The following is a 13,518-nucleotide window of genomic DNA, read 5'->3' as shown; positions in this document are numbered from 1 at the left end:
TCTAAGACTTACATGAGCAAGAACTTTCATTCAGAAGAATAATTTTCCAAATGCTCTGTGGAAAGTAGAATATTTAAATTGGGTTTAGAATTTCAGATGTGGTCTGGTCATGTAGCTAGGTGGCCATGAATGAACAAAACTTTATCTCATTTCCAAAATTAATATAATATGGCTCAGCTTGCTCACATTGGTCTCTAAAGCATTCAGACAGGCATCTCACAGGTTCTCCTTAGCCCTTCCCAGGATAGCTCAATCTGTTGGAAGGAGAATTGAGCTGCTTGGGTCTTTGACAAGTGCACTATATTTTCTTCAGGGTCTGCAAAGTTGTACAGTTTCTTTCTTGTAACAAGACTTTGATCACACTGTATGCTCTTGAATAACCCTTATACTAGGCACAAGATTAAGAGGAGCAGGAGTTGGTAACCCATGCAACTTTGGTTAATTTTTTCCTCTGTGGGTGCTTACGAGAGATTCTGTATGCTGAGAGTGATGAATTTTTGGCTTGGAGACCACAGGATTGGATCATTGAGCAGACTGAGTTCTCCACTATTGCCAGAGAATGGGCTCTGACCTTCTGGTTTCTGCAATGGTGAGACATAGGAACTCCCAAAACTTAGCCTGAAATTATGCTTCCTAAATGCTTCACCAGGTTCCTTCCAACTGAACACCTATCAGTATGAGCACATACAACCCTCCCACACTCCAGCAGCTGGCACTGGATGCTCTGCTGAGGAATGATGCAATAGACTCCTCCAATCTGGATCACCTGCCCACTGTGCTCTTCCCACCACTCTTCCTAGAGGCCTTCAATGGCAGACACACACAGATATTGAAGGCAATGGTGCTAGCCTGGCCCTTTTCCTACCTCCCTTTGGGTCCACTGCTGAAAACCACTAATGTGGTGTTGCTGCAAGCTGTGCTGAATGGCATAGATATACTGCTGACCCAGACAGTTCGTTCCAGGTAAGCAAGGCCTAAGGAGGCTAGAAAGGGAATCATGGGATTAACGTGGTAACATACATACACAGGAGAGCAGGAAAAACAGCGTCAAACAGGGCAGAGGCTAATGATGTCATCAATTTGCAGTTCTACAGAATTACTATTCAGGTTGAAAGCTGATCTAAATGGCAGTCAAGGCCAGGACAGCTCAGAGTACAAATAGCCATAATAGGATGAGCCTATTCATGGCTTTAGGACAGACGCTAGATATGGAAGAGACACAAGTCAAGAGCAAATGAATGGAGGGAAGTGGGGCATGTCTCCAAATGCAGCTCATGAGGTGTCCTTGCCTGCCTGGTGTGAGGTGCTATGATGGAACTGTCATTAGACAGTGAGATCCAAGTGGACTCGATGTTGGTTCCTGTTTTACATTATACTTTACCTTTTTTCCCCTCACAGAAGTTGGAAAGTTAAGTATTGGACTTGAGAGTTGTGCACCAGGATTTCTGGGATGCATGGGCTGAAAAAGAGGATAGTGTCTGTTCAGCAGATATTTTGATCAAGAAGCAAGTTCCAGAGTGCTATCTTGGATATCCACTGAGGCAGTGTTTTCAGGTCATCACTAACCTGGCCCTTCTCTCTTCTCTGAACAAATACCAAAAATGATTGCTGCAGTGGGCCCAGGAGAGAAAAGATTCTTTGCAACTTTGCTGTCTGAAGATAAAGATTTGTGACTTGCCATTGGAGATTATCAGGGAGTTCTTTAACATTTTCAAGTCAAACTATGTTGAGGAATTTGAAATAAACACAAACCAGGTCATGTACTTCCTAGGTTTCTTTGGACATTTCCTTGATGAAATGAGAAATCTTCTCAAATTCCATCTACATCAAACCCACTTCAACTTTAGTCTTATGAACACAGTGACAGATGTAAAGATGTGTGCTGCCCAAATCTTTTCTCAGTTTTCCAAACTTAACCATTTCCAGTATCTCTATGTGAATGGTGCCCACTTTTCCTATGACAACCTGAAAGAGTTGTTAAGGTAAGGAAGGATAGTGGGTTGTTTCTGCTCTGGCAGCAAACCTTTCCCTATATGTGGAGCATTAGTAGACCCTGGAAGCGTGCCAAACACAGGGAATGTTACAATAATAGATTCATTACAGTATCAAAGTGTGGATTATTTGTTTCTTAACTGAGCGCACTTGGTTCAATTCCCATTCCTCTGCAGTCTGAGCTGAGGTAAGGGATATTGAGAGAGCTACCTTGCACACATGTCCTTTGTGTGGGTCTGATACATTAATTATGCTTTGCATATTACTGTTTGGGATCCACGCAAAGCTAAAGGAAGGAAACAGGACAAAGCAGAGAGCCCTCAGCTGGAGAGACTCCACACATGCCCTCTACATAGATATATGAGATCAGGAACCAGTTTGTTCCTCTATTGAAGTCAATCTGCCTCTCATTCTTGATAAAGGAAAGGATGGTTTGAACTAAGTACATGGGAACTAAGTATGGTTAGGAGTAAGTAAGTGGAAAATCTGTGACACTGGGGTGGGAGTTATCACACTCAAGGGTAGAACACTGAAATCAGGGATGGAGACATTGGAGATAGCAGGAGATAAACTCTGCAGGACACAGGCCAAGATGTTGCCAGAACTTTTCAGTGTTGGATATTTCTAGGTATGCTCTCGTGGTATGATTGGGCAAGCTCTAATTCTCTGACAGAGTGAGTATGGAGAGTTGCAGGCCTGTGGTCTGAGCCCACCCTACCTGACTGTAATATGCTTCTGTATACAATGCTATAAGCAGACACCAACATGCTGTTTCCCTAGGGTGGACATTCAACATAAGCATAGATTGACTCTACATATGTGAATTCTCGGTGTCAGTGTCAGTCTTAGTAGTGTCCTCCAGCAACATGGGCCAAACCAATTTTCTTGTTCTTTCTCTAGAAGCCTGAAGAGTCCCTTGGTGTCTTTGTCTATGATTTTCTGCCATCTCTCAGTGTCAGACTTGAAACACATGTCATAGTGTCAGAATCTATATCAACTGAAACACTTGCACTTCTATGGTGTGCTGTTTGCTGAGTCATGTTTCAAGAGTCTCCAAATTCTCTTAGAAAATGTATCTGAAACTCTGCAGAGCCTGAAGATAGAGAACTACAGGATGACGGACTCTCAACTCAAAGTCCTCTTGCCAACACTGATCCATTGCTCCCAGCTCACCTTGGTCAGTTTCTATGACATGGCTTCTCCACTCCTGTACTGAAGGACATTCTACAATGCATGGCCAATCTAAGCAAGTTGACTGTTGAGTGGTACCCTGCGCCTCTATAGTGCTATAATGACATGGGTAATGTTGTGGTGGAGAGATTTTCCCACATGTGTCTTGAGCTCAAGGATATACTCATGGCCAAAAGGCAGCTCAAGACACTGCTTCTTTTTTTGCTACTGTCCCCTGCCCTCATTGTTGTATGTGCTGTGTCTATGACATGAAGACCAGACTTTGTCATTGTTGGCAGGAAAGAGCAGATTGTTTCTGGATGCTGATAAAGCAAATCTGAGGAAGTTCATTCATCACAGTGTCCCAGAATTCAAAGCTTCAGATGTATTGGAATCAAAATGGTGTACAGTATATGGAGATCTCAGTGATGACTTGGCATAATGAACTATAGGATAATAACATCAGGTGTGTTATGGAATCATAAAGACAGTACTACATTTCTAAATGTGCCTTCATCAGGAGAGGATCACCAGCAGCTTCCCTGTGTTGTAAATATATGTCCAATCTATGAACTGAATGGTCTCTTGTGCTACTGAGTCATCGATCTCAGTTTTTGGTTATAGTAATGGTGTTCTATGACCTCATCATATGTATGATCCAGGAAATTATCATCTAAGCTATGTTGGAAGCAAAGTCAATTATGACATTATCTTCTTCTCTTTAATTTCCACTGTTTGCCTCCTTGTTTTGCTATGTGCACAGAATTGTCAAACTAATTGTGAAGGGCTCTTGGAAACTACCCTCTGTATAGAACCATCCTTGGGACTTGATAGGGATGTGGGCACAATGGCTTTCTTACACAAGTCCCTGAAGGGTGAACACATTGTAGAAACAGGGGTGGGCTACTTGTTAGAACTTATGGTTCCATCAGTGCTCACAGAGATGGGATGGGCTATCTTAGGACTTATTATGACCATGGAGCATGGTTTTCTCTGTGAAAGTGTGGTCCCACAACATAACTTATTCAGTACAAGTAGAATGCACACTGTATTCATCTGCTGAGGGGATGAACCCTCTACAGGTCAATTCATTTACATAAATATAGAGAAAATATAAACAGGCTTGTCACACTTCAGGCACACCTGGGATTCCTAATCTCCAATTCTGGACAGTTATTCTTAGAGACAGTGTAGTTAGTTCAGCAACGAAGTCCCCTGTGGAAGAGAATCAGTCTCCTGCAGCTTCTGGTTCATTTTCTCTGGGTTCAGCTTCAGGACAAGACTGTTTCCTCAGCCTCATAGCTCTGCCTCAGTAGCTCACAGCTCTCTCTCTCTCTCCCTCTCTCCCTCTCTCTCTCTCTCTCTCTCTCTCTCTCTCTCTCTCTTTCTCTCTCTCTCTCTCTCTCTCTCTCTCTCACACACACACACACATACACACACACACACACACAAACACACATACACATACACACACCACACACATAAACACACACACTGTGTTTTAGGCTGTGTTGTCCACATGATGTCAGTCTATAGAGCAAACATCCTCTATTTCGAGCCTACTGAGTACCTGGCCCTCAGGGGTGTACACTACCTCAAATAGTACACCTTAGGATCAGGAGACATGGCCCAGAAGATTAGTGTGAATGCTACACATTTAAACCATTCTAGGATTCTTTCTGGTACCAACCTGAAGATCCCCATCCATCTAACTCTCTGATTCCACTTCCATTGGATCCTATGCTCACTTCAGGACTCTTATATTATGCATATAAGTGCATGCTGGGGAAACATATACTTACATTAAAATAAGTAAATATTCACAGTTAAATTCTGTTTAGCCAGGCTGTTGTAGCTCAGGAATTTAATCCCATCACTTAGGAGGCAGAGGTAGACAGATTTCTGAGTTTGAGGCCAGCCTGGTCTACAGAGTGAGTTCCAGGACAGCCAGGGCTACACAGAGAAACCCTGCCTCAAAAAAACAAAACAAAACAAAATACTGTTTAGCACTGTACAAACAATTTGGTGTCTTCCCTAGGGAAAACTACCTCTTCACTTCCTTGCTTTTCAGTTGCCTACAGTTCTTTGCGTATTGCTTAGACCCTGTTGCATTTTCTCTGTTTAGCTGGCCATATTCACTGATGTCATCCTTTTTCAGCTCCTATAAGTGCAATCATGTTTGTCAAGCTTTGTGTGTATAGCTTTTCCTACCACTAGGAGATATAACCCCATAGCACACTCACTGTCTCTCTAGAGCTACGGTCCTCTTTCCACCTCTTCATCAATGTTCCCTGTGTGTTTTGTGGATGTACCCTTTGTGGCTGATATCCACAATTCTGCATCTTTATTGGTTGTGGTTTTCTGTAGGGTGTCTCTGTCTATTGTGAAGACAAGTTTCCTAGATGTGGTGTGTCTTAGTCAGGTTTTTCTATTCCTGCACAAAAATCATGACCAAAAAGTAACTTGGGGAGGAAAGTGTTTATTCAGCTTACACTTCCAAACTGTTGTTCATCACCTAAGGTACTCAGGACTAGAACTCAAATAGGGCAGGAAGCAGGAGCTGATGCAGAGGCCATGGAGAGATGTTTCTTACTGGCTTACTTCCCTTGAGTTACTCAGCTGCTCTATTATAGAACCCAAGAATACCAGTCCAGACTTGGTACCACCCACAAGGGACCCTCTCAGCATGATCACTAATTGAGAAATTGCCCCAGACCTGGTTCTCATGGAGGCACTTCGCCCAACTGAAGCAACTTTTTCTGTGATAACTCCAGCCTGTGTCAAGTTGACATATAAAACCAGCCAGTACAGTAACCTAATCACAAAAGAACACACATGGTATGCACTCACTGATTAGTGGATATTAGCCCAAAAGCTTGGACTCCCCAAGATACAATTCACTAACCACATGAAGCTCAAGAAGAAGAAAAACCAAAGTGCGGATAGTTCATTCCATCTTAGAAAGGGTAACAAAATAGTCTCAGGAGCAAATACAGAGACAAAATATAGATCAGAAACAGAAGGAAAGGCTATCTAGTGACTGCCCCACCTGGAGATCGATCCTGTATACAGTCACTAAACCCAGACATTATTGTATATGTCAAGTAGCCCTTGCTGAAAGGAACCTAATATAGCTGTCTCCTGAGAGGATCTGCCAGAGCCTGACAAATACAGAGGCGATGCTCCCAGTCAGCTGTTGGACTGAGCACCAGGTCCCCAATGGAGGATTTAGAGAAAGGACTAAAGGAGCTGAAGGGGTTTTCACCCCATAGGAAAAACTACAATATCAGCCAACCAGATCCCCCAGAGCTGGAAAGGACCAACTAAGGAGTATACATGGAGGGAACCCTTGACTCTAGCTGCATATGTAGCAGAGGATGGCTTTATCAGGCATCAATGAGAAGAGGGGCTCTTGATCCTGTTAAAGCTCAATGGATCTCCCAGTACAGGGGAATTCGATGGTTAGGAGGTGGGAGTTTAGTGTGTGGGTGGAGGAACACCCTCCTAGAAGCAGGGGGAAGGGGGATGGGATAAGACATGTCAGGGCAAGGGTAACCTGGAAAGGGGATGTTTGAAATGTAAATAACAAAAATATCACATAAATAAAAGGTTTTTTTTATATCAATTATACCTACAAATCTGCTTTACTCCCCAAACAATGTTTTATAAGATGAAAGGGCATGTGGAAAAATTCAGCTGCTTCTTTCTTTATTTTTATCTACTCAGTTATAGTACAAATAAACAAGAAAATATAATTGAGCAGAGAAAAAGATTTTTTACAAGATAAATGTGGGATAATAACAGGGATGGGAAGGGAGGTACATCAGGGGATTATGGGGTGAACATGACCAAAGAAAAATGATACATATCTAGGAATGTATCATTAAATCATTACTTTTCTTTTTCTATTTTTATTTTTTTGTATTTCATTCGATATATTTTTTATTTACATTTCAAATTATTTCCCCTTTTCTGGTCCCCCACTCCCCGAAAGCCCCCTTCCCCCCCCTATTCTCCCACCCAGCCCTTCCCACTTCCCTGTTCTGGTTTTGCCCTATACTGCTACACTGAGTCTTTCCAGAACCAGGGGCCACTCACTCCTCCTTTCTTCTTGTACCTCATTTGATGTGTGGATTATGTTTTGGGTATTCCAGTTTTCCAGACTAATATCCACTCATTAGTGAGTGCATACCATGATTGATCTTTTGAAACTGGGTTACCTCACTTAGTATGATGTTCTCCAGCTCCATCCATTTGCCTAAGAATTTCATGAATTCATTGTTTCTAATGGCTGAATAGTACTCCATTGTGTAGACATACCACATTTTTTGCATCCAGGGGGAGAGAAGGGGGCTTACGGGACTTTTGGGGAGTGGGGGGGGGGCTAGAAAAGGGGAAATCATTTGAAATGTAAATAAATAATTATATCAAATAAAAAAATCCCTAAAAAAAAAAGAAGAAGAAGGACATAAATTACCCCCTTAAAGAAATACAGGAGATCACAGGATATTATTGGGTGCTTGATGTGGGAAAGCTAGCATGGTAGTACCTGAGCTGGGAATGCTATCTGAACTGCATCCCACAGGTCTGTATCTCTCTCTGTAATGTGTATGTTTTTCCAGCATGCACTTATATTCATTACACACACAGGAGTCCAGATGTGAGAATAGGATTGAATGGAAGTTAAATTCCATAGAGCTGGAAGAATAAGAGCCTACAGGTTGGTAGCAGGAAAGAATCCTAGTGGTCTAAACACAGAGCAAGTGCTCTAATCTGTTGTACAATCTCTATTGCCTCTAAGGTGTCCAATTTTGAGTTATTATACACACCCGAAAGCACAGTACTCAATAGTCTGTAAATACTAAATGAATTTGCTCTATAGGCTGGCACCATCTGGACAACACAACCTAAAACACAATATGCATGCACTTGTGTAACAAAACAGTGCTAAGATGCTGAGGCAGAGCTACAATTCTGAGGAAACAATCATGACATGGAGCTGTATCCAGATGTAATGAACCAGAAGAAGCAGAAGGAATTCCCTCCATAGAGGACTTCATTGCAAGAATCATGCCATTGTCTTTCTTTCTTTCTTTCTTTTTTTTTTTTTTTGTGGCTAATTTTGGTTTTTTGAGACTGCGTTTCTCTGTGTAGCCCTGGATGTCCTGGAACACAATCTGTACACGAGGCTGGCCTCGAACTGAGAAATCCTCCTGCCTACGCCTCCCAAGTACTGGGATTAAAGGCGTGCACCACCACTGCCCGCCCATGTCATTGTCTTAAAGAACACTAGTAGCCTCTTCTCCATTTTTGTCCCTGCAGTTCTTTTCTGCAACAGGGGAACTGGGATGCAGGCCAAGGCTAGATTTTTAAATTCATAAATATAATATAATATAATATAATATAATATAATATAATATAATATAATAATGATAATAACAAAAACAATAATAGGACATTGTTAGCATATGAAGAACATCAATCCCAGTGGGTTTGAGGCATGATAAACCTGCTTATACTGTCTCTACCTTTCTGTGGGTGAAGTAACCTGGAAAGCAGACAGGCCCTCAGGAGATGGATAGAATATGCATTCCACTTGTGTTGAATAAGTTGTATTGTGGGAGAATACTTTCACAGATGAAGCTACTCAACATTTTGGAAGAACAAGAAGATAGACTATGGTCATAGTAAGTCCTGTCACAGCCCATCTCTGGGAGAACTGATAGTTCTAACAACTCCCCCACACCCCATTTCTAGAATGTTCTTGCCTTCAGGGTCTAGTGTAGGAATGACACTGAGTCCACAATCACATCACATCACAAGGAAGGTTCTGAACAGATGTGGGATTTCAAGAGCCACTCACAATTAGTTTGACAATTCTGTGTCCATACCCACCAAGGAGCCAAAGAGTGGGAAGTAAAGAGTAAAAGACAATGTCATAATTAACTTTAATGCTACCAATATGTCTTATATGATAATGTCTTTGATCATACATCATGAGGTCATAGGATACTATGAACATAAACCTATAAAACTGAGGTCAGTGACTCAGTAGCACATGAGAGGAGACCATTCAGTTCATAGATTGGCCATATATTTACAACATGGGGAAGACACTGGCGATTCTGTCCCGATAGGGGCACATTTAGAAATGCAGTACCGTCTTTCTGATTCTACAAGATGTCTGATGTTATTATCTTATTCTTCATTTCAAGTGACACTTGTGGTCTCCATACACAGAACACCATTTTGATTCCAATGGATCTGAAGCCATAAAATTCTGCAATACCATGATGAATGTACTTCCTCAGATATAATGTCCTAGCATCTAGAATCAGCCTCCTCTTTACTGCCAGCAACGGCAAAGTCTGGTCTCCTTATCATAGATGCAGTGACTCCTACAATAACGGCAGGTTTTTGTAGCAAATGTGATTGTCTTGGGCTGCCTTCTGGCCATGAGTGTATCCATGAGATTTCGACACAGTTGGGAAAATCTGTGCAGTATAAGATAACCCTCGTGATCATAGCACTCTAGTGGGGCAGGGTAGTGCTCAACAATCAACTTGCTTTGGTTGGCCATGCATTGCAGAAGGTCCTCCATTACAGCAGTGGAGAAGTCATTCTCATAGAAATTGACTGAGGTGAGCTGTGAGCACTGGCCCAGAGCTGGCAAAAGGACATTGAGCTGAGAGTCGTTCATCCTGCAGTTCTCTAACTGCAGGGTCTGCAGAGTATCAGATACATTCTCTAGGAGTATTCGGAGACTCTTGGAACATGACATGGGAAACACTACACCATCAAAGTGCAGGTGTTTAAGTTGATGGAGCCTCTGACACTCTGACATTTGTTTCAAGTCTGACTTTGAGAGTTGGCAGACAGTCATAGACAAGGACTCCAAGGGGCTCTTCAGGCATCTAGAGAAAGAACAAGACAATTGTTCTGGCTCATGGTGCTGGAGGACACTAGTAAGATTGATACTGACACAGAGAATCCACATGTGTAGAGTCAATTTATGCTTATGTTGAAGGTCCACCCTGGGGAAACAGCATGTTGATGTCTCCTCATAGCATTGTTCACTGAAGCATATTACAGTCAGGTTGAGTGGGATCAGACCACAGGTCTGCAACTCCCCTTCCTCACTCTGTCAGAGAACTAGAGTTTGCCCCATCATGCTAGGAGAGCACACCTAGAAAGAACTAGCACAGAAGGGTTCTGGCAATATCGTGGCCTATGTCCTGTAGACTTTATCCATGTCCCGGCTATTTCCACAATTTTTATCCCTGATCACAATGTTTCACCCTTGACAATGATGACCTCCACCACAGTGTAACAGATTTCTCGTCTACTTAGTCCCAACTTGTGTTCAAATCATCATTTCCTTTACAGAGAAGTAGAGGCTGACTGACTCCAAAAGAGGAACAAACTGGTTCCTGTTCTCACATATCTTTGTAGAGGGTAGGTGTGGAGCCTCCCCATATCTGGCCCCTCTGCTCTGTCCTGTTACCATGAATCAGTCTTGCCTGGATCCCAAAGAGTAATATGAAAAGTACACTTACAGCGTCTGACCCACACAATGGAATGCTTACAAGACAGCTTTCTCAATATCCCCTACGCCAGCCCATAATCTTCTACATGAGTGGGGACCAAATTAAATGTGTGCCATCAAGAAGGAAACAATCCACACATTGATAGTGTAATAAGTGCACCACTGTAGCATCCTCTATGACTGTCACACCTCAGATGCCCACTAATGATTGAAGTAAATGGAAAGGCTGTTGCTATAACAGGAACAGATAACTGTCCTTCCTTACCTGAACAACTGTTTCATGTTGTCACTGGAAAAGAAGTCACCATTCATGCAGAAGTGTTGGAGATAGTTGAGTTTGGAGAACTGAGAAAGGAATTTGGCAGCACAGTTTTTTACATCTGCAAAACGGAGCACACCACCTACTGAGTTCCTCGATCTTATTTCCCTTAGATGGAATTTGCGAAGATTTCTCATCTGGCCAAAGCAAGGTGCAAAGCAACCTAGAAAGGATAGGACCTGCTTTGTGTATATTTCCAATTCCTCAATATAGTTTGGCTGAAAAATGTTCAAGATCTCCCTGATACTCTCCACCGAGAAGTGACAAATCTTCATCTTCAGACAGCATAGCCTCAAAGATTGTTTTCTCTGCTGGGCCCATTTTAGTAAGTATATTTGATGTTGCAGACAGAAGCCAAGGCTCAGGTCAGTGATCACCTTCAAACGCTGCCTCAGTGCATATCTAGGAATATGCTTTGCAACGTGCTTCTCATTCCCAGTCTTTGCTGAGGAGACTTCATCCTTTCTTCCAGCACATACATCCCAAAACTCCTGGTGCACATCTCTCAAGTCCAAGACTTGAAGTTTCCTGATTCTGTGAAAGATAAAGGCAAAGTTTCATAATGTAAAATGAACCAACATGGAGTTGGCCTTGATCCCACATGTCTAAGATCAGCTCCATCACAGCCACGCCACACCAGGCAGGCAAAGACACTGCATTGAGCTGCATCTGGAGACATGCCCTATTTCCCTCCATTTATTTGCTCTTGACTTGTGTCTCTTCCCTATCTAGTGCCTGTAGGAAAGCCACAGAAAGGCTCATCCTAAAATGGCTCCTTGTACCCTGAGCTGTCCTGACCTATGACTGTCATTTAATTAGTTTTCAAATTGAATGGTATTTCCACAAATCCCCATGTCAATGATATCAATTGCCCCCGTGCTGTTTTCCCCATCCTTCCTGCCCTAATGTGTGACTTCCCACTATCCCTATGATTCCGCATCTACCCTCCTTGGACCTTGCTTACCTGGGACTAACATTCTGTGTCAGCAGTATATCTATGCCATCCAGCACAGCTTGAAAGACCTCCACATCAGGGGTTTTCATCAATGCCCCCACAGGGAGGCAGGGAAAGGGCCAGGCTGCCACCATTGCCTTCAATATCTCTGTGTGTCTGCCATTGAAGGCCTCCAGGAAGAGTGGTGGGAAAAGCACAGTGGGCAGGTGATCCAGATTGGAGGAGTTTATGGCATCTTTCCTCAGCAGAGCATCCAGTGCCAGCTTCTCGAGTGTGGGAGGGTTGTAGGTGCTCATCCTGATAGATATTCTGTCAGAAGCAACAAGGTGAAGCATTTAGGAGACATAATTTCAGGCTAAGTTTTGAGAAGTGCTATTTCTAAATATTGCAGGAACCAGAAGGCCAGAACCCATGCTCTGGCAATAATGGAGAACACAGTCTGCCCAATTATACAATCCTGTGGTCTCCAGGCCACAAGTACACCACTCTCAGCATGTGGATTCTCTTTTAAGTATACACAGTGGAAAATGTTAACCGCTGTTGCATGGGATATCAAACCATGCTTCTCTTAATCTCATGCCTAATATAAGGCAAAGTTTCAAACTGGCCAGAGTCTTGTTTCAGGAAAAAGGACACTGAACATCTTTGCAGGCCCTGAAGAAAATATACTGCTGATGTCACAGATGCAACCAGGCTTCTTGTCCTGGCAACAGATTGATCCTTCCTGAGAAGGACTAAGGAGATCCTATGAGATGCCTGTCTGTATGTATCCCTTAACAGTTTGAAGGCCAGGGTGAGAAATCTAGGCTATATTGTATTGTTTTGGGAAATGAGGTAAAATTCTTAGCCACCTGGATAAATAATCAGACCACATCTAAAATGCAAAACCTATGCAAGGCAGTTGTGGCACAAGCCTTTAATCCTAGTACTTGGGATGCAGAGGCAGGCAGATATCTGAGTTTGAGGCCAGCCAGGGCTACACAGAGAAACCCTGTCTCGAAAAACCAAGACAAATAAATAAATGAATAAATGAATAAATGATAAATAAATAAATAAATAAATAATAAACAAATACATAAACACATAAAATGCCAAACCTGCAACATTCCCCAGAGATTTGAAAAGCCATGCTACTGAATGAGAGCACCTGCTCATGTGAGTGTTAGAGGAGAAGCCAGGTATCCCTCAATAGAAGAATGGATGCAAAAAATGTGGTATATATACACAATGGAGTTCTATTCACCCATTAGAAACAGTGAATTCATGAAATTCTTAGGCAAATGGATGGACATGGAGAACATCATAGGAAGTGAGGTAACCCAGTCTCAAAAGATCAAACGTGGTATGCACTCACTAAAAAGTGGATATTAACCTAGAAAACTGAAATACCAAAAACATAATCCACACATCAAATGAGGTACAAGAAGAACAGAAGAGTGGCCACTTGTACTGGAAAGACTCAGTGTAGCAGTATAGGGCAAAACCAGAACAAGGAAGTGGGAAGGGGTGGGTGGGAGAACAGGGGGAGGGAAGGAG

At 42.5% G+C, this 13,518-nt stretch overlaps 1 protein-coding gene and 1 pseudogene across 1 annotated transcript; one reads left to right on the top strand and one right to left on the bottom strand.

Annotated features, from left to right (window-relative positions):
- The first annotated feature begins 676 nt into the window (after positions 1-676).
- LOC127680323 (PRAME family member 8-like) lies at positions 677-3,503 on the top strand (annotated as a pseudogene).
- A 6,005-nt stretch (positions 3,504-9,508) lies between these two features.
- LOC127680322 (PRAME family member 8-like) lies at positions 9,509-12,278 on the bottom strand. Its single transcript, XM_052175813.1, has 3 exons — positions 11,992-12,278; positions 10,974-11,561; positions 9,509-10,076 (listed from the first exon to the last, which is right to left on the bottom strand). The coding sequence occupies exons 1-3, from the start codon at positions 12,276-12,278 to the stop codon at positions 9,509-9,511; spliced, it is 1,443 nt and encodes a 480-aa protein (XP_052031773.1).
- Between the last annotated feature and the right edge of the window lie 1,240 nt (positions 12,279-13,518).

Source organism: Apodemus sylvaticus, chromosome 3 (genome assembly GCF_947179515.1).
Source record: "Apodemus sylvaticus chromosome 3, mApoSyl1.1, whole genome shotgun sequence".
Taxonomy (NCBI): Eukaryota; Metazoa; Chordata; class Mammalia; order Rodentia; family Muridae; genus Apodemus; species Apodemus sylvaticus.
Note: the sequence above shows the minus strand (reverse complement) of the source record. Positions and strands in the feature narration are given on the sequence as shown.

What these genes read in the sequence shown, in the direction of transcription:
- LOC127680322 (XM_052175813.1), bottom strand. Translation starts at nt 12,278, where the DNA reads ATGAGCACCTACAACCCTCCCACACTCGAGAAGCTGGCACTGGATGCT. An exon ending in ACACAGAATGTTAGTCCCAG is followed by an intron (nt 11,562 to 11,991) that starts GTAAGCAAGGTC and finishes TATCTTTCACAG; the next exon opens with AATCAGGAAACTTCAAGTCT. An exon ending in AACATGAAACAGTTGTTCAG is followed by an intron (nt 10,077 to 10,973) that starts GTAAGGAAGGAC and finishes TTCTTTCTCTAG; the next exon opens with ATGCCTGAAGAGCCCCTTGG.